A 24970-nucleotide genomic window follows, 5' to 3' on the forward strand; every position below is an offset into this window, starting at 1 on the left:
CTAAGTCCTTCCTGAAGTCCAGAAGGACTATGTCCACCACGACACCTGCATCCAAGGATTTTGTGACCTGATCGTAGAAGGCAATCAGGTTGGTCTGACAGGACCTGCCCCTAATGAACCCATGCTGGTTGCCCCTGAGCATCATCCCCTCTGCTGGTCCATCACAAACGTGCTCCTGGATAGTCTTACTTCGACCCTGGGAAAACTCTTTGAGAAGATTAACGGGCCTGTAGTTGCCCAGCTCCTCCCTCCTCCCTTTTTTGAAAATGGAGACCACATTGGTCTTCTTCCAGTCCTCTGACACCTCGCCAGAGCACCATGAGTGCTCGTAAAGCCGTGCCAGGAGCCCTGTGATAACTCTTGCCAATTCCCTCAGCACCCTTGGGTAGAGAGCATCAGGATCTGCTGATTTGAACATGTCCAGACCGTCCAGAAGTTCCCTAACTTGGTCCTCCCCGACCCTAGGCCTGGCGGAGTTTCTCCTGAGTCCGTCCTGAATCTCAGTGGGGGAGTCCTGGTCCCTGCACAAAAAAATGGAGGCAAAGAAATTGTTAAAAAGATCTGCCTTTTCCTCTGGTGCAACCACCAGATTGCCTAGCGTATCCTGCAGGGGCCCCACGTTACCCCGCGCCTTGTTCATACTCCCTATGTATTTAAAAAAAGGACTTTTTGTTGTCCTTGATGCTAGCCCTAGCTCTGTATCTGCCTTAGCTTTCCTAACAGCCCCCTTACAAGCCTGTGTGATGGAGGTGTACCTCTCTGTGGCGATGGCCAAAGATGGTAGAAACTGAGCCACTCATCTATAACTGAGTCTCGAGTGGACTCAACTGAGCTGTTGGCTCCACTCAAAACTAGATTCTGGTTTGCAAGAGAAGAGAGAGCTGACTAGACCCTGGGTCAGGTCAAGGGAGATAGGCATTGGCCAAAGTCCTTATAGTCTTGTCTGATGGCCAGTAGGGTCACACACAGATAGGGTCAACCCTGTTCTTACTGGGCAAGCAAAATGTCGTAAATGAAAACACCAGTTGTCTTCGGTGTTGGCAATCTCAGTAACAAAGAACTTGGTTGGACTGAATGGGATGAACTTCTCTCACCACTAAGGGGAGGCAGCAATAGCTTACACCAGTACCGGGGTGCTGCAGCTCCCTGGGGTGCCTTGAGATCCTTTCAAGGGTGATGCAGGATGCCACATAACGTTAGTGCTGATTCATACGATAAACCCAGGGATGGGAATCCACAGCATCAAAGACATTCTGACCTGTTGTGGTCTTTGAGCTCTTTGCAACAAAATTGCTCATTTTTTTTTTGTAGCCAAAAAAAAGTGAAAACTAAGAGCTGGCATTTTCCATGAAGTGCGTCAAGTCTAAAAAGGTTGAGAACCAAGGTCGTATACATGCTGGGCAAAGCTTTCATTGCCCCGCATATACTGAAACCCTCTTTTGTGGATAACCATTTATTTCCATTATTATCCTCTCCCAACCCTACTGTTGATTCTCTTGTCACGTGGAGGGTAGGGAGAAGGTCCAAGCCACGATCCATTTTGACAACCCATTGCTGCACGTACAGTCCAGTTTGCCCTTTGTCCCTATAAATTTAAAGCAAAAAGATACTGATCCATGCTGCATCATTTGCCTTTTATTGAATGAAGCCATTTAAAAACCAGACTGTAAAGAAACTATGCACTCCCTTCCCACACCCCAAACAAAAGATACCAGCCAAGTCATAAGACAGTTAACCTAATGTGCGCACAACAACAACAAGGGGGTAAAGTGGGACATTTTAGCTGTCTGTTTGCTACCTGGATTAAAAAGACCTTAAAACAATTCAGATTGGTGCCCTCCCTCCAATTAAAAACGAAAGTGGAGGAGGGTTTCTCGGTACCCCAGAAGATTTTGGACAGTAGATGGTAAGACATTCTTCACCTCCCAACTGCATAATTGACAGATTTCATTCCCAATTTTAAACTGGCCGCATTTCACTTCTGCTTCCTGAATATGCCTAATATTCCCGGATGCTTGCACTGTTTAAATACCTACTATTCCATATAAAAGATGGATCGGTTAGAACGATGCTAGTCCCAGTGTTTTAAGCGCTGTCCTTACCTCTGCAGGACATATTTTAAATCATTCTGCTACGTTGATCTGATGTAGCAAATTTCTGGGGTGCAATAATACGATAAACTATCCTAGAGGAGAAGCTAATCGATTCTGTGGGGGATGCTGTTTCAATCAAGTTTTTATTTCATGACAGCAAGGAAAAAGGGGGAAGTCTTACAAGCCAGAGGGAAGGAGTGAATTAAGCCCATCAATATCAGATGCACACTAGTGTGCGTCAGTGCTCTACCCTAGATGGCCAAAGTCAATAAGATACTTGGCATTTATGTGATGCTTTCCTAAAATGATAATGTGTTTTCTGAGCCTTTTGCAAATATCGTGTTGTACAGCCTCATGGTGACATCCCTCTAAGGGAAGGAAGGATCATGAGCCCCAGTTTACAGATGGGAACCGTGAGGCTCAAAGAATTTAAGTGACTTGTTCAATGCCACAGAATAGAGGCAGGATGGAAAATGTGTACTCACAGGTTCCCTAGTTTGGGATCAGACAATTCAGTTACTCTCCAAAGACTTGTATTACCACTGATCAGTAAAAAAATGATGAGCCCAAAGTCAGCAAAAGTCATTGCCTCATTAGCTCATTAAATATAAATTAATCCATGAACCCCCCCCCCCAAATCTCTTACTAGAAATGTGATAACATAAAAATCAGACTACGAGATAAATAAGACAAAAATTGACATAATCTAAAAGACTTATTGGGCAGAAATTTCTGCCTACCTATAGGTAAATCCAAGAGAAGTATCCGGGCCTCCAAATCCACTTAATGTTTTAATCCAGAACTTCTCATAAACCCAAAAATACATGCACAGAAAACCCTGTAAAAACCAATTGTACCAGTTAAAATGCAACTTCACAGACTTCCTTAGGGAGCAGGGAGCTCCATTTTAATTGTGATCAGGGTTTGTTACATATAAAAATATAGGTATTTAATGAAAATTTACAAAAACGCCAAATGTAGCTCTTAGGCTCTCAGAAGGGCCTGGGGTGAGATGGGCTGGGATAAATATTGGCTGGCACCTCTGGAATACCTCCCTCAAAGGAATTTATGCAGGTCCCCCTCTAGAAGTAGGAGTCATTTGTATGGGTAGGAGCTGAGCACAGAAGACTGCTTCTGGCTCAGAGCTATGAGGTGAACCAGCTGTGCAGGTCTGGGATCACACGTTCTTCTGTAGCACGTGGTCACCTTACAACCGGCATCCTCATAGCTGTCACCTGCCTATCTATGCCACCCAGCCAGCCCACTGAACAACGTCTGCTCTTTCGGTGGTTGAAAAGCATGGATTTTTTTGGCATGTTACAGCAGAACAAAGCGTCTCTTTCGGAAGAGCGAGACTATTCACATTGGCAGGGAATCTACCCTCCATTTCAGTCCACAGACCAGTGCCACACACTAGTTCTGTAAGGAAAGAGAGAAGTGAATCTGTTTACAGCCTTCACATTTAAGGACACAAAGCTGTTGGCCATATAAATACAATGACAGGTCCTACACCTCAAAAGTAGTCCGCACATGAACTTCTGGTGATGACTAGCGGCCTGGTCCTGACAGAATGGTGAATATCCTCAATGCCCACTGATGTCAGTGGGAAATGAGGGCGCTCAGCACATTACACATCAGTCCCCTGCACTCTGACAATGCTAAGTAGGATAAAAGTCAAAACACCAGTTCCTGGTCCTGGGAAAGTTAACCAAGCAATCACTGTTTTGTGAAGGATTCAGATTAAAGGTCCTGAATGAGTAACTTCCATGGCTTCCAACCACTGCCTCTGAGGCACTGGAGACAGCCAGTGGGAGCCTGTTAAGAGATCACAGTCAATTTCCAGAAGCAGGAGTGACCATCTAACACCTTTTCACTCCCATCTAAACCCAAAACCCACACACACACCTGCGCTGGTGGCAAAGGATTAAAATGCTGCCATCTTGCGTAAGCCTGTGCTTCCAGCACGGCTACCTCCAGCTGATGTGTACCCATGGAGAACTGGGAGCCTGTTCTTGCCTGATTTAGACAAGAGTAGTTGGACTACATTCAAATAATACTGCAGACAAACGGGCAGAAAGCAGGAGTTCCTAAGTAACTGCCCCAACAGCTGGTTCCCACTATTTCCTAACCCTGCTTGAGCATCAAATAATTTCTATCCAGACACTACAAGAGAGAAGTACAAGCCAGTGATGCTGTGGCTGGGAGCACTTATCTTTGACTAATGGCATCTGGATTCACACTTCAGCACCCTCTCCATTCAGCCTTCAGTTTCCTAGTAAGTCACCAGACTCAGCTTCACTAAGATTCGGCAGCTCCTAGTACCAAGAAGCCTTGCTGGAACGTCATATTGGTAACTGGACGGTTGTCCGCACCCCTTCTCCCCAAAAAGACAGCTGCAGAGAGCAGATACAGGGAGAAAGTTTCAAGCCTTTCCTTGCTAGTCACTAAAGCTGCAGTGAAGGACCCTGCTCTATATCAAGTGAAATTCTTCTGCCTCCTCTCTTTTATTGCGATCCTGGAAGGCAGGCTGATTAACTTCTGGCCTTCAGTCTGTCTAGAGGGGCAATCTTCAGCCTCTGGCTCCAAGCAGCTCAGAAAAGCCGCAGTGTGTCAGTCAGAGACCACGTCAGGTGAGAAACTGCCTTGGGCAGAGCGGATGAGCTCTGTTCAGAGCCATTCTGCTACTGCCCAAGCAAGTCAGGACAGAGCAGGCGAATGAGCTAAGTCAGACAGAAAAGCCAAGAGCCTTTCAGGCAGCCAGAAACATCCTCTGCTTCCTCACTCCCCAGACAGAAGGAAGGAGAAAAACATTGTGTTAAGTAGAAGAGCTGGAAATGGCCAGCCAATCATGACAAGACCTGACATTGCAACACGGTCGCACAAACTTCACACTGAATCCTGGTGCATTTACTTCACACAACACTGTGATGTCATAAGGAAGATAGCAACAAAGAGTTTCAGGGCATCCACCTTACTCACTTTGTACTTCTCTCTGCTACTTCAGTCCCCAGCCAACAGCAATTCAGTGGCATGGATTTAAACCAGTCTGTACCTTGATGGCTTATCCTGTTGCGAGCGAAGTCAATCAAATTTCTGCTCAGAACATCACAGGATCACGCCCAAAGTTGCTTCCTAAACTCCTTTAGGAAACAAGCAGTACAGAATAGAGCATCTTCCATCATAACCAGCATATTACAATTTCAGCATGAAACAAATAAAACATCATAAAAAACAGGTGTTCAAAACTCTAAGGGGTGAAAAAAAAAATCTTTTCCCTGCCCCAACTCAATTTTAAAAATACAGAAGCATTTTGTAAACAGTACTGTAGGGAAAGGGACACCGTCAGGTTCAAAACAGCATGCTGCATATTTACAAGAATGCCCTTATAAGAAATACATTTCATTGGTTAAAAAAAAAAGGATGTTTCTCAAGTCTCTCACTCTTCACCATTTTGGCTGTTTGTTCAGTTTCAGCATTTCAGGTAGACACCAGGATTTGTGTGTGCAGTTAGTTTCTGGTCTATCCATCTCCCAAGGTCTCACTTATTAGCATGATGCTGCAGTGCTGCGCAGGACGCTGGAAAGAATAATTGTTACAAGCACAAATTCAACTGGCTTTTCCTTAGGTTACACATTTCACAGGACCGCTTCCATTGGTCAGGGGCTCTTCCTGCCCTCCCCAAATTCACCATTCCAACGACTTTGACCTGACATTGTCCTTTTACGAGAAGTCTTATAAAATTGTACTTTTTCCTGTCCTACTGAATGTCAGGCGTCTTGGACCCCCCGCCCTCTCCCCGTCTGCTAGTCTTATACCATTCTTTTCTTCCTCTTAGCAGCTTCCTAAAACAACAAAAGGATGTACTGAGCAGGATGTACTGGGACATTCATTTATTCAATGGAAAGGAGATGCTGTCTTTATTTCCAGGGTTTGTTCTGCAGACTGCCGCTGCTGAAGGAGCGGGTGGCAAGGGAGCTAGCTGAGTTGGCGGTGGAGAGGTTCTGGCTGCTCCTCACAGTAGAGGCCCTGCAGTCCCGGCCCGAGGAACCACGGCTAAGGCGGTCTGAGGAAGAGAGACCAGAAACCCATGTGAAGCGGTGCACAAGCATACAGAGCAATTTTGTTTCAGCAGGGGGTGGGTGCTGCCTGAGCCAGAAGAGCTTGGAATGCAAATAACACTTTGGTATGAGTTTTAATTGTAAGCTTCTAGACCAATTACCTAATAGACCTTGATGTTTCCTCAAGGCAGTGGCCATCTACTGAAAACAAAGCAGCAGGATGTGGGACAAGCAGGGCCAGTGTTGTAAGATGCCCTTCCTGCTCTAGGGCTGCCCAATGCCTGCCCTTTGAGGATGCTCAGAAATTACTCAGGGAGGGACGAGGTGAATATCTGCCATGGCCACTTGTTTCCAGCATCCATAAAGGTTGTCAGCAGATGGGTCAACACCCAGCTCACAATCCTTCTGTACTTTAGACCCTTAGCAAACCACACCACACCCCACTCACAGCTGCTACCATCATCACTGTGCTCAGCCTTCCTTTAGGTGGTCACGCCCTCTTCAAGACTCACGGGGCAGGTTCTGCTCCTGACACATGTACCGTTACTGCCCCGCCCCAAAATCCCCCATCACTGATGTAGCTGGAGAAGAAGCCATATAACCACGTTCTAGCGACAAGCGTGAGAAAGAAATGGAAAGGCTTCACCAAAACAGACCATGGGTTCCTAAATTCTGGGTGGCCTGGTACACACCTGCCAATACACTGGTCTTGGATTTTAGTAATTTATGGGCCAAATCCTGACTTCCTTTCCCCAGACACCTGATTACAATCAGAAAGTGGTGCAATAGCCAATTCAGAAGACAGTCTGTAGGAACTTTGCAAACTCAAGTGCCACACGGGCAAAAATCACATAGTTTGTCAAGGGGTCTTACTGGCAGTACCTGAAGGGATCTGCTCTTCTTCCAGGTAGCACTTTATCTTCTGTAGATCTTCTGTAGTAAATCTCCACTTATTCTCAGCGGGTGTGGGTGGCACTTTAGGGCTGGCCCTTTTTCGGGCACAGCCAGTTTGGGTCATCAACTGGCAGGATGTTGGGAATGAGCCAGTGACTAGTCCTTCAGGCACCTTCTGTGCGAGGACTTTTAGACCTGCGGGCAATACAGAGCATACAATAATCCATCATTTGCAGTGCTTGATCAACCCTTTTGAATATATCTGTCTCTGGATCAGAAGTGGGAAGCAGAGTTTCTCTGATTCTTGCCCCCTAATTGCATCTACATAACAGTGTTTTTTTTAAACTGTTGAAGTCTTTAGACCAGTGGCTCTCAACCTCGGGTCGCGACCCAAAACAGGTTCATGGGGGGCTCTGCCCCTCCCACCTGTGGGGCTCTCCCAGCGTACAGTCCATGCGGCTCTAGCCGCCACTGCCCCCCATGATCCCGGCCTGACCCGGGCTCTGCTGGCACCACCAGGCATGAGTGAGTTGGCGGCAGAGGTCGCAACCTGGATTTAGGGTTGCAGCAAAAAAAAAAAAGTCGCAAGCCTCTGCTTTTCACCAATAGCCTCAGAGGTACTGAGCACTCCCAACTCCCCCAAGTTTCAGCAGAAGCTGTAAATATTTGGCATTTTGTAGAATTAGTCCTTGAAAAAAAATTGGCCTTTGCCCAATGGAAACTGGTGGCTATTGCATGAAGTATTACAATTTGTAGCCGATGAAAATCCTTGGAAACATCCAGTCATGAAAGCAGCTACAAGGATTAGGCTTTCAAAGATGAGACTGCAGATTTCAAGGTGTAAGAGGGGAAAGAAGTCTAAATGCTTCCACCACCATATTATTTAGGGTCTCTACCCTTCAGCAAAGGACTGAAGGGATACTAATGTAACTAAGAGGTCCAATCTTGGATTCTCATGAACTTTAGAAATGCTTGGAGATAATGGGAAGACAGGATGTCAGGCTGCTCTCAGTGAAAGCTAACATGGTGTGGTGCCATGTGATGGAACTAAATCAAAGCGAAAGAAGTAAATCAAAGACTCTGTGGTGGGATGGATTTGTGCACCAGTTTGCAATCTCTGAGGACTGGGGTTAAAAACCCAACTACCTATTTTAGATCATTTGCAAGCAAAGTGTCATGATTCTGTGGTATCTCCTAAACCTTGTTTACAGTTTCTCCCGCGGCTGCTTTAGCACCTGTGTGCCTTTGAGAGTTCTCCATTACTGCCAGCCCTGGCAGGCGTGGGCTGTGCTAGCATAGATCAGCTGTCAGAATTTAAGACCACCACAGCCTTCCGATCTGCTGTGAGCAAGGTTCACTCATTCACATGACAGCACTGCTTCCTGTTTATACCAGGGCTTTCAGCATTAGAACTGGTGGGAGAATTCATTAAAAATCCCCAGTGCCTACGAGACACTTCACCAAACCAACCCACAATTCAAAAAAAATGACAGATGCCTCCCCTTGAGAGCTCTGAGCAGTCACAATGTAGTTGTTTAGGGCTGAGATACACTGATGGAGTTATGTAGGCAGAGCTAACCCCAATCCCTAGCCAAGTCCCTGCACTGATCTGCCAGAAAAAAACCCTCACCTCCAGATAACATGAATACGTTCTCAAAGCCTCTCTCGCACATAGTGGTGGCAGCCTGGCTGGCTATTCGCTCGTCGTCATCGTACAAGATGATGATTTTTCCATGGGCGTTTTTCTGACAGGCAGTGGTGTTAAAGATCCTATGCATTTTTCAGAGACTTAATTTGAACCAGATAGTTGAGATCTTCCCAAAGCTATAAAAACAACAAAGATGCAGGAGGACCCAATCTGAAAGCAGGAAAATTGCCAGGCTGTGTGGTTACTAAGCAAGAATACTTCACACGGCCCTCTTGCAACCTAACATTAGCAGTCCAGGAAGGGCACAGCTCACTCCCCCATTCTGGAATTCAATCTCTGAGAAGATCTTGTTCCAGGGCAGTTCTGCTAGTTCATCTAGCAACATAGAAGACAACAGTAAGAAGTGAGGCCTACACACATCCCTCCCTCCCACGGTCTATGGAAATCTAGAGCTTTGAAAATTGTCCACTTAATTCCGATGGATAATCTCCTCTCGATCCTTCAGAGAGGCCAAACTGCGCTATGGTTCCTGCAGGAGAAAAGCTGGGTAAGCCCATATGGTGAAAGGCAGCACTGGGCAGAAATGCCCCAAGCTGGCTATACACCCAAAAGCTGCACAGATAGTCACATTAGCATAGTACTTTGCCAAGGCTAATAAGGCCTGCTTCTCAGCAGCAGAGGTGCTCAGCAAAGGGAACAGAACCCCAGCATCAGTTAAATCATGTGCACCCCAGTAGGGTCCCATCCTGCTGCCCCTGAAAACATGAATTCCTACTGGCTTAATGTAGTCCCATTAAGGTCAGTGAAGAACTCCTGGCTTTTGTTTTGCCGAAACTTTGTTTCTCTTGAGATCCAGGGCCGTGCAAAGGATACATATTCCAGAATATTATTGGTGTATGGATTCATGGTCCTGGATAATGTTGCGATTGGGTAGGAATACGCTGCAGAGACAAGAGAAAAGGTTTAAGGAATGTCTGCTCCTGTCCATCAGTTTAGAATTAAGGTGACCACTGTAAGGTGTCACTCTCCAGCACACCCCACCTATCTGCTCCTGTAGTGCCCAAGCTAAACTCAGAAATAAGGCAGAGAAGCTGCAGTGAGGCTGCCCCTCACAAGATCTCAGTCTCTGGCATGTGGAAGAGAAGCAGGCTAGCAGAGCATGCTTGACAGCAGTGCCCTCAGGAGTGCTGCAGAAGCAGGCAGACATATCCCATCCAGGGAACATAAGCTTAGTTCCCAATGAACAAGGGTTAACTTCAGCTCAGCTTCCCCCTTCCCAGTGCCAGACAGAGGGATTACAGGGCTGATAAGAGATAACATCTTGGAAATTCTTATCAGCTTGAGACTTCCCGGGTCCCTCTTCTGCTGGTTTTGCTTGCTCTATACCTGAAGAGGCAGACACTGCCTCTGTCTGCCAATTTGGAACTGGAATAGGGAAGTGGCAGGGCACAGTCACTATTCTAAGCATGGCTTTTCCAATGGTCCCCTATAAGGCCCCCCTCATCAGCATTAGAGCACACTGTGCATAGCCCTATGCCATTCTTCCCTGCACAGGTGCTCTGTACTTCAGGCACCAGTTGATGTCTCATGTTGCAGGATGGGACTCACTACTAATGAGAAATAAACTGGCACTGGGCACTCATCGATGCCCATTTTAGAGGCAGAAATTTAAAAGGGCCAGAATCTGAACATAGTTTGCAACTAAGTGGACAATGATGAAGGTTCCTCATGGGAATCCCATGCTGGTCATCTCTCCCTTACCTCCAACAATGTGACATTGGTCGTACGCGTCTCGATCCCGTACGTCTAGCAGCAGGAAGGGGCAATCAGGATAAGGTCCATCTTTAGTATCATTAGTGTCAGGTTTCTTGGGCGTGTCTTTGTGTATGTCTAGCTCACCAACACCACTTATCAGGCTATAGGAGGAAAAAATGAGAGTTTGCATCAGAATCGGCTGTCAGCAATTCTTTGCCTCTTTATTAAGATCAGGATACTTTCCAGTTAGTAACCTGTCCAATGGACAGTTTCCATCTCTCTTCCAAGTTTGTTATCACACTTCAAAGAATCACGTGGACCACTTCAGACAGACTGTCCTCTGTTTCTCTAGAAGACTGATTCCCTTTGTAACTAGCCTCCCCCATGAGTTTACGGAGTACTGAACATCCAGAGTTCAGCCTCATCTGATGCAAGTTGAGCCCCAGACATTTTGACAAGAAACAAAACCAATGAATTATTCACACACAAATGGTTTCAGAAGAGAGGGTGATTTTGTCATATGAGAGCTTGGGATCAGCCATTACCTTGATGACTGGTCCATGAAAAGTAGCTACTGACAGTGATTTAAAGATGGTTACTGGAATTCTGGGACACTTACTGTGTGCGAGGCTTGGCAGTGACAAAAGGAGTACTCCAAGCACAGGGGGACATAGGCGGAATATAGTGCGTGCGTGCACGCATGTGCGTTGGGGGGAGTGCGGGGAGAAAGGGAGGAGAGCCATTCTTTGTACATTGCTATCGGATACCTTTGCAAAGTAGACCGATGAGACTCTCCACCGCCAGTGTTGTTTATGAATAGGACTGGACTAGGTGGGTTCTCAATAGGGCTTGCCTTCCCATTTGTCCCAGCTTTGAGTTGAACATCACCATCTGAAGCGATGCCATCACCATCTTAAAAAAAAAGATATTGAAAAAAATTGAATTGTGGAGCAGTTTCTCAGACCACTGGGAGAAGTCTGGACCTAGACCCGGATTATAAACTCTGGACCATTTCTACAAAACGCAAGGATTCTTCTTCCACTACAGAAGTTCTCCTGCTTGGCAGGTGGGTGGGTGAAAACTATTAGCTGTTAGGACCTAGAAGAATTAACCAGGTGAACAGCAGGCTTCATTTCTGAGGGAACATTGCAGGGCAGAGTGCAAGAAGACATACATCCAGTAAAAGTGACCGGGAAGGACAGTCAAATACATCCCACACTAGAGAATTACAATGGGAATAACAGGGCCAGCGTTGCCAGAAGGATTTGCCAGCATGATGTCTGCCAAGGCCTTGAACTCCAGCCTCAAAGGGCACAGCTCAAGCTGGAAACAAGGATGTAGATCTCCCTCCTCAGTCAAGAGCATTACCTTCCAGCTTTTGGATTTCCTCAGCTGTCACTTCTAACGTTTTATCAGACAGGGAAGAGACATGGATGACCTGGAAGAAACAAACAAAACTTGGTCCAAGACTCTTTTGGAACATGAGGCAGCAAAACCAATTCTTCAGAGATCCAGGTATATCAGAGCGCACTGAATCAGACTGCCCCTTCTGTTGGTTTTACTTCTCACCTATAAGTCCCTGCCCCAGGCCAAAAAGCAACTGGCATCTTTATTAAAAAGAAAAACTAATCCAATTTCAGAATGAAAAGACCCAATTCATTCCACAACAGTCCCAGCTTGTCCCAACACATTTTTAAAAAGTTGCCTTTCAAGTAACAGGCTACACATTTCAAAACCCACCCTGCCTTAGAGGAAAGAATCACAGCATTGCAGGGTCAATCTTGTACCATGTGCAAGATCAATCCTGAAAGGTGACCAGCACTGAACCCATCCATGCATCACTTAAGGCTCAAGCCTGCAACCCTCCCCCATGTAGATATAATAAACTGTCGATTATCCAGAATAATTAGTGGCACCGTCATTCCAGATAATCAAGCTTCCCAGATAATCAAACACTACAGTATGGAGTCCTGAAAACTATAATTACTGTACTGCACAGTAAATATTATAAAACAAGAAAAACTATATGGTGCTGTACAATGTTTTAAAATATTTCAAAGTGCTAGTAAATAAAAAATATGTAGTTGCTATTCTGAGAAGCCAAGCCCAACTGTGGGCTTATGGTTTTGTTAATTCAAAACCTTCTGGTTAACTGCCTTTTTGAATAATCAATTCTCTGCTGTAATCCTATTGAAGTCAGTTGGATGAACCACATGACAGTTTCTCTCTAGGAGCCTCTATCCAGGCAAGTTTAAGCTCCTTTCTGTGCTCTTTCCAGAAGTGCACATCTCCCTTTCAGGTTTTCCTGACTCTTTTAACGAATACTTTTAGTGACAAACTCGTGGGCTTTTGCATTTTTGTCTTCTCATTCTTTTCTTATATATTTTTTCCATAGTGCGCCATATTTCTTCCATTAAAAAGAACCTTAAAAACAACCTTTTGGCCTATAATTGCTGATGGATCGCAGTTGTGACCAGCGCGCAATCTGATATGCTGCTTCTTTCATTAAGAAAATCCCCATTTCACAGATGGAGAGAACTAAATTTCCAGAATGGTTCACTTCTTCTGGATGCCTTCTTGAAACACCTAAGGCTTCATTTCAAAGGTTCTGAGACTGTGCAGTTGCCACTGCTTTCAGTTACAGCAGAAAATGATCTGCAATTCTAGAAGTCTGGCTTAGATTTTTCACTTTTTTTTCAACTTTCTGCCAAAAGAAAGCCACAAGGAAAGGGCAAAACCCACGAATACAAATAGGTCTCCAGAAACAGCTTCAAGTACATGTACACACATCATATCATGTACAAAGTTCTGCCAACAAGAACCTAATCATAATTAGCAAATATAGGTGATTATCACAAACTGGTTAGAAACAGGTGTACGTACCAGCTGGGCCAAAGTAGTCACCTTTAATCTTCTGAATAGCTCATCCTTTTTGTGTCTGTAATCTTTAAAGAGAAAAACAGAAAGAAACATGTCTTTATATCCATCCCCATTTCCTCTAAATACCAAACTATGAGGCTCAACAAGAGCTCTTATTGTAAAGACTCTGACCCATCAGGTTTTTAAAGGGACTAGAATTTCAGGCTGACACAGGTTATAGGGAGCATGAGAACCAACATGAAGGGCTGAGAAAAATATCAATTATAGAGAGATCCTGTCTCTTAACAGGTATGATTAGAAAGGGGAGGGACAGATCCAAACAGCCCCCGCTCCTCCCATCCCCAAATGGTGTCATTTGAAGCTAAGCTAAACAGTGGAAAGCCATTCAAAGTGCTTAACTCCCCTCCTGTTCTCGTTCAGATCTCACCACTTCTATGGAGCCTCTTAAGTCAAAAGCAATGTTCTGTGACCTGAATTTTTATTGTACCGTTTACAGAAAAGTTAGTGTCTCTGTCCCAGAACTTTAAGTTCTGGAAGCAGTCACATACAAAGAATACATTACTGCGATTTTATTGTTTAAGCTGCTTCAGATCTTCCCATTTTATTGTAAGTTAAAGAAAGTCAGATTTTGGTTCCCTTGTTTGTCAATATGAATTCTCTACAAAAGCAAAGAAATTTTCAGCTGGAACTTCAAAAATAAGTGACCGTTATACAACGTCTGCATTCAGGTACACTTCACTACCAGAAAGCAACTGTACAAGTTACATCAGTACTACGTAAAAAAAAATGGTCAAGCTGTTGGAGGGACCAGCATGTATTTAGCTTTATTAATTTTTCTTTTGACCGAGTGATGATAAAAGCAGATGTGGGATTGTTTGCCTCCTCAAAATATCTGTACATCAAGCAAGAAGACATATTTAGCAACAAGAGATATTTAATAACAAGAGAGATTGAGAGAGACGACTACGAACAACAGGTGAAGGTTGGACAAGCTTCCTGACATGAGACACTCTTCCGAAGGGAAGCAACGGAAACCTCTTTAATATATTTCAAGTTAGACGGGACAGAACAGAACAGTGGAGAATAAGCAATAAGGGACATTTCTGCATTGGCAGGGAAATACAGGAGATGCTCTAACAAGGCATTTCCAGCTCTGGATTCTGCAGCTGTTGAAACAAGGTTGTGCGTGCTTAACTAAACACACAAAAGCCATATTCCATCCTCTAATCTATAATCCAGGGCTCTTTAAAAAAAAAAAAAGGAAAGGGTGGGGGGGAAGGAAGGAAAGCAAGGCATGCCTTAATCCTCCATTCTTTCTTTCCTTCTGCACTACACTCCCCCTTAGAAATCACAGACCTTTAAAAATGGGACTAATCCTTATCAAAATCGCATTTGTTATTTTCAAGAACATACCCCAGACAAGCCCCAGTGCCAGCAGGGGAGCTGGCTGGCTTTGGGTTGGGGAGGGGCTGGCGGGGAAGACTGGTTATGGAACACAGAGTTGTTATCAAATCCAGGCTGCTGAATACGTTTCAATCCTGCCATCTGTTGGCTAGTCTCTGGCTTATGCAAAGGGAGTTTGGTGGGATTCGACCCTGATTTCAGCCAACACAAAAGCCGACAATAAAATTAGTTCTCTCATTAACAGTCTTTTGGCTCAGATGGTTAAGAGAGCCAGGGGAACAGAACCTCCTTCACCACACCACAGGTCCTGGTTGCATACAATTAAAGGGTTGCATTGCTGTTGCTTATACTTGCTGCATGTTGAAGCAGATGTTCAAATCTCTAGGACAGTCACACAGAAGAGGTACCATAAACCTTACCCAGGTTTTGCACATACAATCAGTGAATAGTTTCCATCATCTCTATTCATATGTTCTTAAACGCATGCTTTCTTGGTGGGGTGGTATGTTTGGCTTGGCTGAGCTACATCCACTATCACAGCATGGGAAGAGTCTATAAATTTAGCCTTCTACTCTACTGAAAGAGACGCTAGAGCTTGAAGCCCAATTACATGGTAGTAAATGCCCTACTGATCTGTGGCAAAGAAAAGCAGATAAAAGCCATGGGTATATGAGACCTGAAGTTTTTCTTAAAGCTGTAGAGTTCAGAATGTCTATAAAGACTTGGTTTAAAGGATTCAAATGCAAGGTCTGCACAACAACAGCCAAACCCCATGCACATGGGAAACAGTAACATTTGGAGGTACCCTCATTAGATTTTAAGCCGGGAGCCCAGCAAGATATGCAGAGCTTTATGCTCGGACCCCTGAGCCTGCACCTTAACAGCTGCTATTAGCCATTGGCCCAATAATGAGTATTTCTAATAGCACAATAGCAGCAAGAACACCTTTCTTCCAATCTGTTTCACTTGCCCAGCACAGGACTCTCAAGTCAATATAATTCGTTGTCCAAAAGATCAAGATCCACAGCCATGAATGAGGATAAACCTTTGCTTTTCTGGATACAAGAAATGAAAGATAGGCCTTCTTACAGTTTGAAGTTGCTGAACCTTATGTAACAAGTCAGATGAACCTTGTTTTTATCACAATGATTAATTAACACACATTGCAACTTCTAAATGTTTTTTTTCACTCTCTTCAAACCAGATGCATTTACACTGAAAGCAGTTCACACAACTCTTTACAAGACCTCATTCTGAACTTTATTAACTCAACTTCCTTTCTGAGCTCAGAAAACTATCATTTTCTAAACCCTTCATTTCAGCACAAACAAGTCCAGTATTCACATAACTGCCCCACTCCACAAACATGTCAAAAGGGTCAGAAAAAATGCTGCCCCTCACACCACCACTACTACATACCTGGCTTTACTGTGGCCGGTCCATTGGGATTTTCTGACATTATGTATCAATGAATTGGTGTTAAAATGTAATTATTCAACTGAGTATTTAGGAAGCTCTGTACGTCTGGTACTTCAGCAATGAGAGAAAACAATATTTAAGAAGCGGATGACACTGGTAGCGTCTCTCAAGTCTGTGCTCCAAAGGACAAATAATCACAGTTTCAGCTATCTTATCAGTTTTGATTTTCCAGTGGATTTGCGGTATTGAGTCCAACTCTCTCTGGTTACAGAAGAGACAGAGAATTGACTGTACTAGGTATTTAAAGTTGTGTCCAACTGGTGTCATCTATCCATGAGAAATCAAGGCAAAGAAGTTTCTAAATTACCTGGGAACACAAGGTGCCTTTTCAGTAGAAAGCATGATGAGAAAATTTCTATTGTGCTCTAGAACTGGGATTTAACAAGAGGACTTCTTCATAAAAGGAAATGAGATTCGCAGCAGAGATTTAAAACTGAAGAGAAGCACAACAAGATTTGTGGTACAGATACCACAGGACTGCCACTGCTTTTTAAATACTGAAATCTTAGCCAATCAACAAAGGATGTTGTGAAACAAGATAATTTCTCTTTTGACTCTCCCAAAAGACACACAACTTAAACAGAAAAAGAAGAGGGAGGAGCAAAAAGCAAAGGAACATTTTGCCCAAAAACTTAACTACAAGCACATTTGTGTTCCAAATACAGTCAGTACCTGCCTTGTAATCTGAACTTTATGATATTTAATGGAACAGTTTTAAAAAAAAACAACCCACAAAAACCTGAACATGGGCATAAAAAAAATCCTAATGATGTGAAGAAACTGATTTTCAAGTCTCCTTAAAGTAAAGCAGTATTATTTAGATATAAATTATTCTCTTGCCTTCTACACAAGCACGATTGTTCCAGCCACTGAGAACAAAGAAGCAAAACTGACTAGAAACAGAAATTGAAAATGACCAGCTTATTTTCACTGACAAAACCTGAATGAAATACAAAACACCGCTGAAGAACAAGTTAGATTTCCACCAGTTTTCAACATCTATAACATTAAATATAACAAGTTCAATTCACTCTGGCAAGTTCAATGCAGTTGCACAGGAATGAATTTGGCTCATTCAGATCTTAAAGGGTCCTCATATTAGTTTAACATAGTGGTTCTCAACCTGGGTGATGTGGCACCCTGGGGTGCCGTGCGATTCATTCAAGGGTGCTAGCACCGGTAGATGTGCAAGCATGATTCACAAGATAAAACACAGAGATTTCAAATAGGAGTGCGGTGTTAAAAACATTCTGACCTGTTGGGGTCTGAGTTCTTTGCAATGGAAGAACTGCTCTACTATTTTTCCGTAGTTAAAAAGCAAGAAGTCTAGGAGCCAGTATTTTCTGAGGGGGCCTCAAGTCTGTCAAAAGGTACCTCGACTTTGAGGAGTGCCTTGAATCTACAAAATAGTTGAAAACCACTGGTCTAATAGAAACGAAGCTTCAGATTCAGCTGCATAATAAACTGCGAAAGAAACCAAACCACTTAGCTCCAAAGATGCATAGAAACTTGCACCCAGGGAATGTTTAGCTATTTCATTTACAGTCTAGTTTGGTTCATTATGTTGGGAAAAGCTATAGTCAATTCCATGGAACAATCCATCTCCATACCAAACGCTGCCCGTCAGCTGAAGGGCCCCTGGGAGAAGTGTTCAAATACTGTATTAGTCCTTATGGATTTTGATTTTCACATAATCCAGAAAGTATTCGGTGGGGGGGAAAGGGGATGAATTAGAAGGATCAGAAGAGGAATTATTCTGATTTTTTGTGGATGGGGGCTGATGGGGAGGGGTTAGAGACTTCCCTTTCCAGATCTTTGAAGGGTGGAGGTGGGTTAGGGAGGAATACAGGACAGCCTAAGAAGATTAGTTTGGGCATAAATATTACCCGCTGTTTTTAAAACCTAGGAGGAACATGTTTAATTAGGCAGGTGTCTAAGACACTAACAACAGTATTAAAGAACAGCATCACTTATCGCCAGACCAGCCCTGACCTGATCCGCTCAGTCTCTAGAGTTTCTCTTTCTCCTTTGTCCTTCCTATCAGCACCCATCCTGGTTAGTAAGAGGATACAAGGCACCAGAGGGTTTCTGGAAGAGCTCCCAGAACTGTCTGCATGGATGCTTTATACAGGTTTATCTGTAGACTAGGGGTCAGCAACCTTTTAGAAGCAGTGGGCTGAAACAACACAGCTTGGCCCAAAGGCAGGCTGCCACTTGTGACCTGACTACTTCTGCCACTTCCCCAGCTACTAAATTACTACCACCATACCCATGACCCAGGCGCCACTTCCCTTGCTGCTGATATTCTGTCTCTGTGGGCTGGATGAAATTGCTTGGCAGGCCAGATTCAGCCCATGGGCCTTAGGTTGCCAACCACTGCTGTTGAGGATTGTGGAAGAAAACTTAAAGCTACCTGATACAGAAACAGGGTGGATAGCCACAGCCTCAGCACTAGATGCTTGTAGCTCCTGTTTACTCTTAATGAGATCTGGGCATAGATGCTGAAAAGAACTGATGCCCTCAAGACCACAATGAAGGGTGCAGGATTTGAACATGCACTTTGAACTAACCCATCTGTGACCCTCCAGGCCATAAGTTACTCACTTCTTTTCTTCTCTTCCAATTTCTCCATGCATTTGATCAGGCTGTTACCTACAAATCAGAGTAAATACTTGGTAAAAAGGCTCTTTACAATAAGGGGTTATATAACATTATGCTTAAACACTTATAAATGGAGGAGACTAGATCTTAGAGTATAAACAAATGCCAAATGAGGCAGATTAGCTGTGCTGGGATGTACCCCGGTATGGCTGATCTGGTTTGCTGGGCAAAACACGTTATCCACTGTCACCCATTGTCCCACATGAGCAACAAGGGAGACATATTCCCTGCTTAGAGACACGCCCCAGAGATTCCCATATTTGGAGGCTTTGCATTATCCCAATAAAGGCATAGCTGGCACAAACATTGCTCCTACTTGGGCTGCTATGGCTGGAAACAGACATGGCCTCTGTTTTGCCATAACAATTTTTATGGCAACAAAAGCCAAAGCAAATAAACATCTCCACCTTCCATCATACCACATTTTTTTTTGTAGCCACAGTAGATATTAATCAGTTCTGCTGCTTTTTCATAGCACACATTTATTTGCAAGTTTCTCCACTTAACCCTTGTATCTCTCATGAAAGATCTTGCTGAACAGCGAGTCAGGAGACTTGATGGACTGCCTCAGCCAACCAGCCCTGGGATTAAGGTGCTCAGTACATCTAACAATGTACATAAGGGGGGAAACTTTCCAAGAAATAGTTGGAAAATCTGTTGCTAGCAGAAACCTCAATCTCCTTTTCAGGCATGTAAAGAATAGGTGTTCACTTAACCACTATGCAGTATGCATCCATCCAAGTTTCAGCTGAATCTGCAAAAAAAAGGATTGGCATCCACAGTCTGTCAGCCAGACATGCAGAGCTCCTGAAACTACTGGGTGGGGGAGAAGAGGGGAGGTCCTCCAAATTCCATCCAAAATGCCTCCTTCCAATTAAAAGCACATGTGATTTTGGCAGCATTTTGCAAAATGAAGGAACATTTTTTAGAAGGCTGTAACTCAGGACATCTACTTTGCTATAAGAGGAAAGGACTGGGAGTCAGGACTTCAGCATTCTATTCTTAGCTCCAATGCTATCGTACTATGTGACCAGTAAGTGATTTCCCCCCCACAGTACTCCCATGTGTGCAGGTAAGTATTCCTAAGCCAAATTCTGCTCTGTTACACCAGCATAAATGCAAAGTAACAGTTCTTATCTTCTACAGAATCACTCTGGACTTGCATTGGTGTAGTAAAGCAAAAACTTTTTCCAGCCAGTATTACTTATCCTGACCTCACAGAAGAGCTGTGTTGCTTTTTGACTTCTCAGTATGGATTCCAAGGTTTTCAGGGAAGGTGTTCTGCCTTCTGCATGCACACTCAAGACAGCACAGTTTATAAACAGTGTCTACAGAACGTGGAGCTCCTCAGATGCTTCATCTGAGCTTGTGGAAACTAAATGCAAATCCAATCTCTACCACAAAATAGTTATTTTTTTATTTGATTCAGATACGGTAGTAAGCTGTTGAAGATGGCAGATGGAATAACAGCCCCCTTTTCATGAAAGTATGTACAATTTGGCTGTAGCATTTTGGACTCTTTGGAGGAAAGAGAGATTACTAGGAGGGCATTTGCAATAGTTAGGACCAGGAAGTAATTAAGATGCAAAACGGACATATTTGAATAAAGAGAAGGCTCGGAAAGATGACTGATTCAGGTAGCATCCAGAAGGGGCTGATGGGTGACTGTCAGTCATTAGAGATGGGATGCTGAGAGAGAAGTACTGGAATAGAGGTCAGATTTTTAGACTTTGGAGCAAAGTCTGTGCGTCTAAGATTGGTTGGGAAAAGAGAGGATCAAAATGAACACTCATATCCAAGGCTTCAGCCTTCAATGCATTTATTAATAAGCAGGTGACGACTGCATGGAATTTTGAGTCCTGCTAGCATAAGAAAAAAAACCAGTGGCATACGATACAGTATTCTGCTTCAGTATAACATGCAAGGAATAATTAATATGAGGGAGAGGTATAGGAAAGTATCCTCAATGGAAATCGCATTAAAATTGTTTTTGTAGTGATAAGAGATAAGAAGACCAAGTGCAGAATCCCAGAAATGCAGAGGAAGATAGTAACTGAAGAGCTGAAACAGAACCAAGAGCCAGGAGATTCTAGTTCCAATCACAATTTGGTTTCAAATTTGCAGAGTGACTTTAGGCAAATGACTTACTTGCTTTGTCCTGACTTCCCCCAGATTTGAAGTAGGAATATTTGTTTGTGTATGGAAGAGTTGATGATATTTAGATTGATGTTTGGACAGCAATTTGAAGAGGCAAATATCTAAAGATCTTTTATGAACATAACTTATGTAATCACATAATGACTTCCCTTCTCCCCTGCAAAGTTGTGCATTTACTGCATCTACTACACCGACGGGTTTCAAAAAGATGAGTCAGGTCAAGGGTTTCAAAATGGTTTCAAAAAGCGGCAGGTCAACATGGAGAGTCTGGCTATTAAGATGACAGCTCAAGCAGAGAAGAGGGCAACCTAATACCTATCTAAAAAGATTTTAATGTTGTAAAAACCAGGCAAGAAGATCATTTCAAGTGGTTCAAGGGCATATAGCTAGGAATAGTGGGAGGGAAATCAGGCAGTTGCTTCTTTTCCCAGTGAAACTGAGGAAAGCTTCATACTCAACACCTGGGGTGGACAGGGTGCATCTTGGAGTACTCAAAGAATTGGGTGAGGTAATTGCAGAGCCATTGTCTATTATCTTTGAGAACTTGCGGAGGGCAAATTAGGCCCCAGGCAACTGGAAAAGGGCAAATATAGTGCCCATCTTTAGGAAAGAGAAGGAGGAAGAACAGGGGAATTACAGACCAGTCAATCTGACCTGGATATCTGAGGCGGCTCATGAAGGAGGTCAACAAGGAATCTATTTCTAAGTATCTGGAGGAGAATAAGGCGATCAGAAACAACCAGCATAGATTCATCCAGAGTAAGTCATACCAGACTAAACTGATTTCCTTCTATAATGAAGAGATGGGCTCAGTGGACAGTGGAGGGAGGGAAAACAGTGTATGTGATATACCTTTATTTGAGCCAGATTCTGGACACTGACTTTCATGACATTCTCATTAGCAAACTAAGGAAATATAGTGCCGTTCAGTGTTTCCCAACTGGTGTGCCACCAGAAATGAACAGGTATGCCATGGAATTTTGGAAAAATAAGTCACACGTTAGAAAAATTAAAGAAATGAATAAATGAAATATATCCTTTATATAAATGAGTTTTGTGGACAGAACCAAAGTGTATTGTGTTGCTGTTCCAGTGTACAGATGCGAGATGGTACTCCATGCTACACTCTAATGACTTTGGAAGGGGGGGAGGTGGGGAGGAGGGGTGTGCCACAGAAAATTTTGAATGTAAGCGTAAGTGTGCCTTGGATTGGAAAAAGTTGGGAAACGCTGGTTTAGACGACTATACTGTAAGGTGGATACATAATTAGTTGGATCATCATGCTCAAGGAACAGTTATCAATGGCCTGGTATCTGAGTGGGAAGAGGCATTGAGTTAGTCTATCCTGAGTCTGGTGTTGTTTAATACATTCATTATTGATTTGGGTGGTAGGAATGAGAAAATTTGCAGGTGTCACCAAGTTGGTTGGAGCTGCAGACACTCTGGAGGGTAGGGCTAGGATTCAGAATGACCTCGATACAATGCAGAAGTGCTCTGAAATTCATCAAATGAAACTCAACAATAAATGCAAAGTCCTGCACTTGGGACAGAACACTCACATGTACAAATACAGACTAGAGGATGACTGGCTAGGCAGCAGGATTGCAGAGAAGAACTGGAGGGTTACAGTGGATGACAATCTGATTATGAAGCAATAGTATGTTCTTGGTGCAAAAAGCCAAACATGTGCTGGGCTGTATTAATAGGAACACAAAAGTATGTTGGGCTGTATTAATAGCAGCACTATTTGGAAGTCACGGAAAATGCTTCTTCCCCTGTATTTGGCAACAGAGGTCTCACCTGGAGTACTGCCAGACTGGGGCACTGCACTTCAAGGAAACATGGACAAATCAGAGAAAGAGTCCAGTAGAGATCAACAAAAAAGGATGAGAGGCCTTGGAACCAAGATTTATGAGAAAAGGCTGAAAGAACTGGGATTATTTAGTTTGAAGAGGAGATGACTGAAAGGGGAAGGGTGGTTAAATGGAAGAGGGAGATAAATTATTTTCTATACCCATAAGGACAAGGAGCAAAGGTCTTAAACTGAAGCAAGGGAAATCTAGATTGGAGATTAGGAAGCTCTCTCTCACTTCTGCAGGCAGGTGAGCACTGGAACAGGCTACCGAGAGGGTCTGGCATCTCCAGCTTTGGAAGAGCAGGTCAGACAAATACTTGTCTAGGATGGTTTATACATGGAGGATCCTCCTGCCTTGAGCAGGATCAAGACAATCCCAGACTAGTCTCCTGAGGTCCCTTCCAGCCCTACATTTCTGTAATTCTATGATCACTTAGGGCAGGACTGTCCAACTACTGGTGGCTCACAGACCGCATGCCCAACCCAGCTGCTGTGATACCCACTGCACTAGCTGCAGCAGCAGTCAGGGTCTCTAGGCTCCCCTTCTCTCCTCCAGCTTCCACTTTCCGCCCCAGGGGCAGGGCGCAGTGGGGAAACCCGTGGTGAGGGAGCTGGGGGTGGGTGCTAGGGCACCTGCACAGCATGGTGCAGTGGAGAATGGGGCTTCACAGCATGCAGCCCCCAGCTGCTTAGAAGCTGAACAGCCCTGACTTATATCACCAAAAAAACGCGTGCCCTCTTTTATTGGAAAACAGTCTATCCGGGAGAGACGTTAACACAAGCTGTTGAGCAAGAGTTGACCTTAAAGTATCACCTCTCAAAGATATCTTGAACTGTCCTGGCTACAACATCACTACAAGCCTACTAGGATGCATTTTAAAGTAATGCTTTAAATGTCAAGTTGTTTGTAAAACAACAACTTATACAAAAATAATGGGAAAAACCAGGCCCATACATTTTGCTAGGCACTGTTGCATCATGAGTCTGACCTCATCCAAGGCTCCCATTGTGATGAGGCCATTAAGTCATTTCCTAGCGCGCGCGCAGAGGAGCCGGCTTCACATAGGCAGGCAGAGATGTTCGGCAAAGGAATTTGTTACCGTTTGAAATTTAACTTGCTGCTTCTGACCCCACTTACCCGTATCGAGGCGAGTTTTCACATACTGATACTTAGGGTTCTGGGGAATCCTCCTGGTTAAATACTATTTAAAAAAAAAAAAAAAGAAGAGAAAAAAAAAAAAAAAGCAGCAGGTCAACACACCTTCCCCGCACGCTGCGAGCCCCGGCGGGGTCAGCCTCAAGAGAGTCATTTGGGGAAGGGTCTAAAGAGGGGTCAAAAAAGGAAAGGGTGCGAGGGGAGGTGGAGAACGGCCAAGCCGTCGAGCTGGCAGGGCTCCATGCCTCGGCCATCGAGGACCAGCCCGGCGGAGGGCTGGTGACATGGTCCCACAAGTCCCAACCCCTTGGGACCCCCAGGGTGCTGCACCCCTCACACCCTCAGGACCCCTCAAACCCCACCACCCTTGGGGCAGCCCCGGACGCTATTACTCCTGCCCCCCCATACCCCAGCCCCTCCCCCATCAGGGACCTACCCCTCACGTCCCTGGGCCACCCCACTGCACCCCCTCAGCACCACAACACCCCTCCCCCCCAGGACCCTTAACTTCCCTGCCCCCACCACCTAAGACCCCTGTCCCCACCCCGGACCCCCTCAGGACCACAACACCCCTCACCCACCCCCCTGGGCCACGTCCGCATCCCAGGACCACACCCCGCCATTAAGGCCCCACCTCGGGGTCGCCGATGCGCCTCCGTCCCGACATCTTTTCAAACTGGCAGCTGAACACTGAGACCCCTCCTCTCACGTCCAAACATCCCGCGAGCCTATTGGCCGGCCGCCGGCCCGCTGACCAATGGCGCGAGGCCTTACTCCTAGAGCGGAGGGGGCGGGGCCCAGCGCTCAATGGTTGCCCGGCAACGCGCGGGGACGCCGCGGCCACTGGCCGCCCTGTGGCGCGGAGAGGGGCGGCCCCCCCTGGGGGCGGGGAGGGGCGCTGCACCGGGCAGCCGCACTCAGCCTCACAGT

General features: G+C 44.7%; 1 protein-coding gene across 1 annotated transcript; it reads right to left on the minus strand.

Moving 5' to 3' along the window:
* Positions 1 to 1615: 1615 nt before the first annotated feature.
* Positions 1616 to 24780, minus strand: CEP41 (centrosomal protein 41). Its single transcript, XM_019487637.2, has 11 exons — positions 24675 to 24780; positions 24023 to 24086; positions 18816 to 18863; positions 13332 to 13393; positions 11817 to 11886; positions 11216 to 11360; positions 10455 to 10609; positions 9567 to 9634; positions 8676 to 8790; positions 7034 to 7240; positions 1616 to 6156 (listed from the first exon to the last, which is right to left on the minus strand). The coding sequence occupies exons 1-11, from the start codon at positions 24705 to 24707 to the stop codon at positions 6011 to 6013; spliced, it is 1113 nt and encodes a 370-aa protein (XP_019343182.1). The 5' UTR covers positions 24708 to 24780; the 3' UTR covers positions 1616 to 6010.
* Positions 24781 to 24970: the final 190 nt, after the last annotated feature.

This window comes from Alligator mississippiensis, chromosome 4 (assembly GCF_030867095.1).
Source record: "Alligator mississippiensis isolate rAllMis1 chromosome 4, rAllMis1, whole genome shotgun sequence".
In the NCBI taxonomy this organism is placed as follows: Eukaryota; Metazoa; Chordata; order Crocodylia; family Alligatoridae; genus Alligator; species Alligator mississippiensis.

Bases quoted from the DNA above. Each gene is read 5' to 3' on its own strand.
- CEP41 (XM_019487637.2), bottom strand. From the start codon at position 24,707: ATGTCGGGACGGAGGCGCATCGGCGACCCCGAG. The intron at 24,087-24,674 runs GTGGGGCCTTAA...TTTTTTAAATAG, and splicing joins GGCGCATCGGCGACCCCGAG to TATTTAACCAGGAGGATTCC. The intron at 13,394-18,815 runs GTGAGTAACTTA...TTCTCTTTAAAG, and splicing joins ATTGGAAGAGAAGAAAAGAA to ATTACAGACACAAAAAGGAT.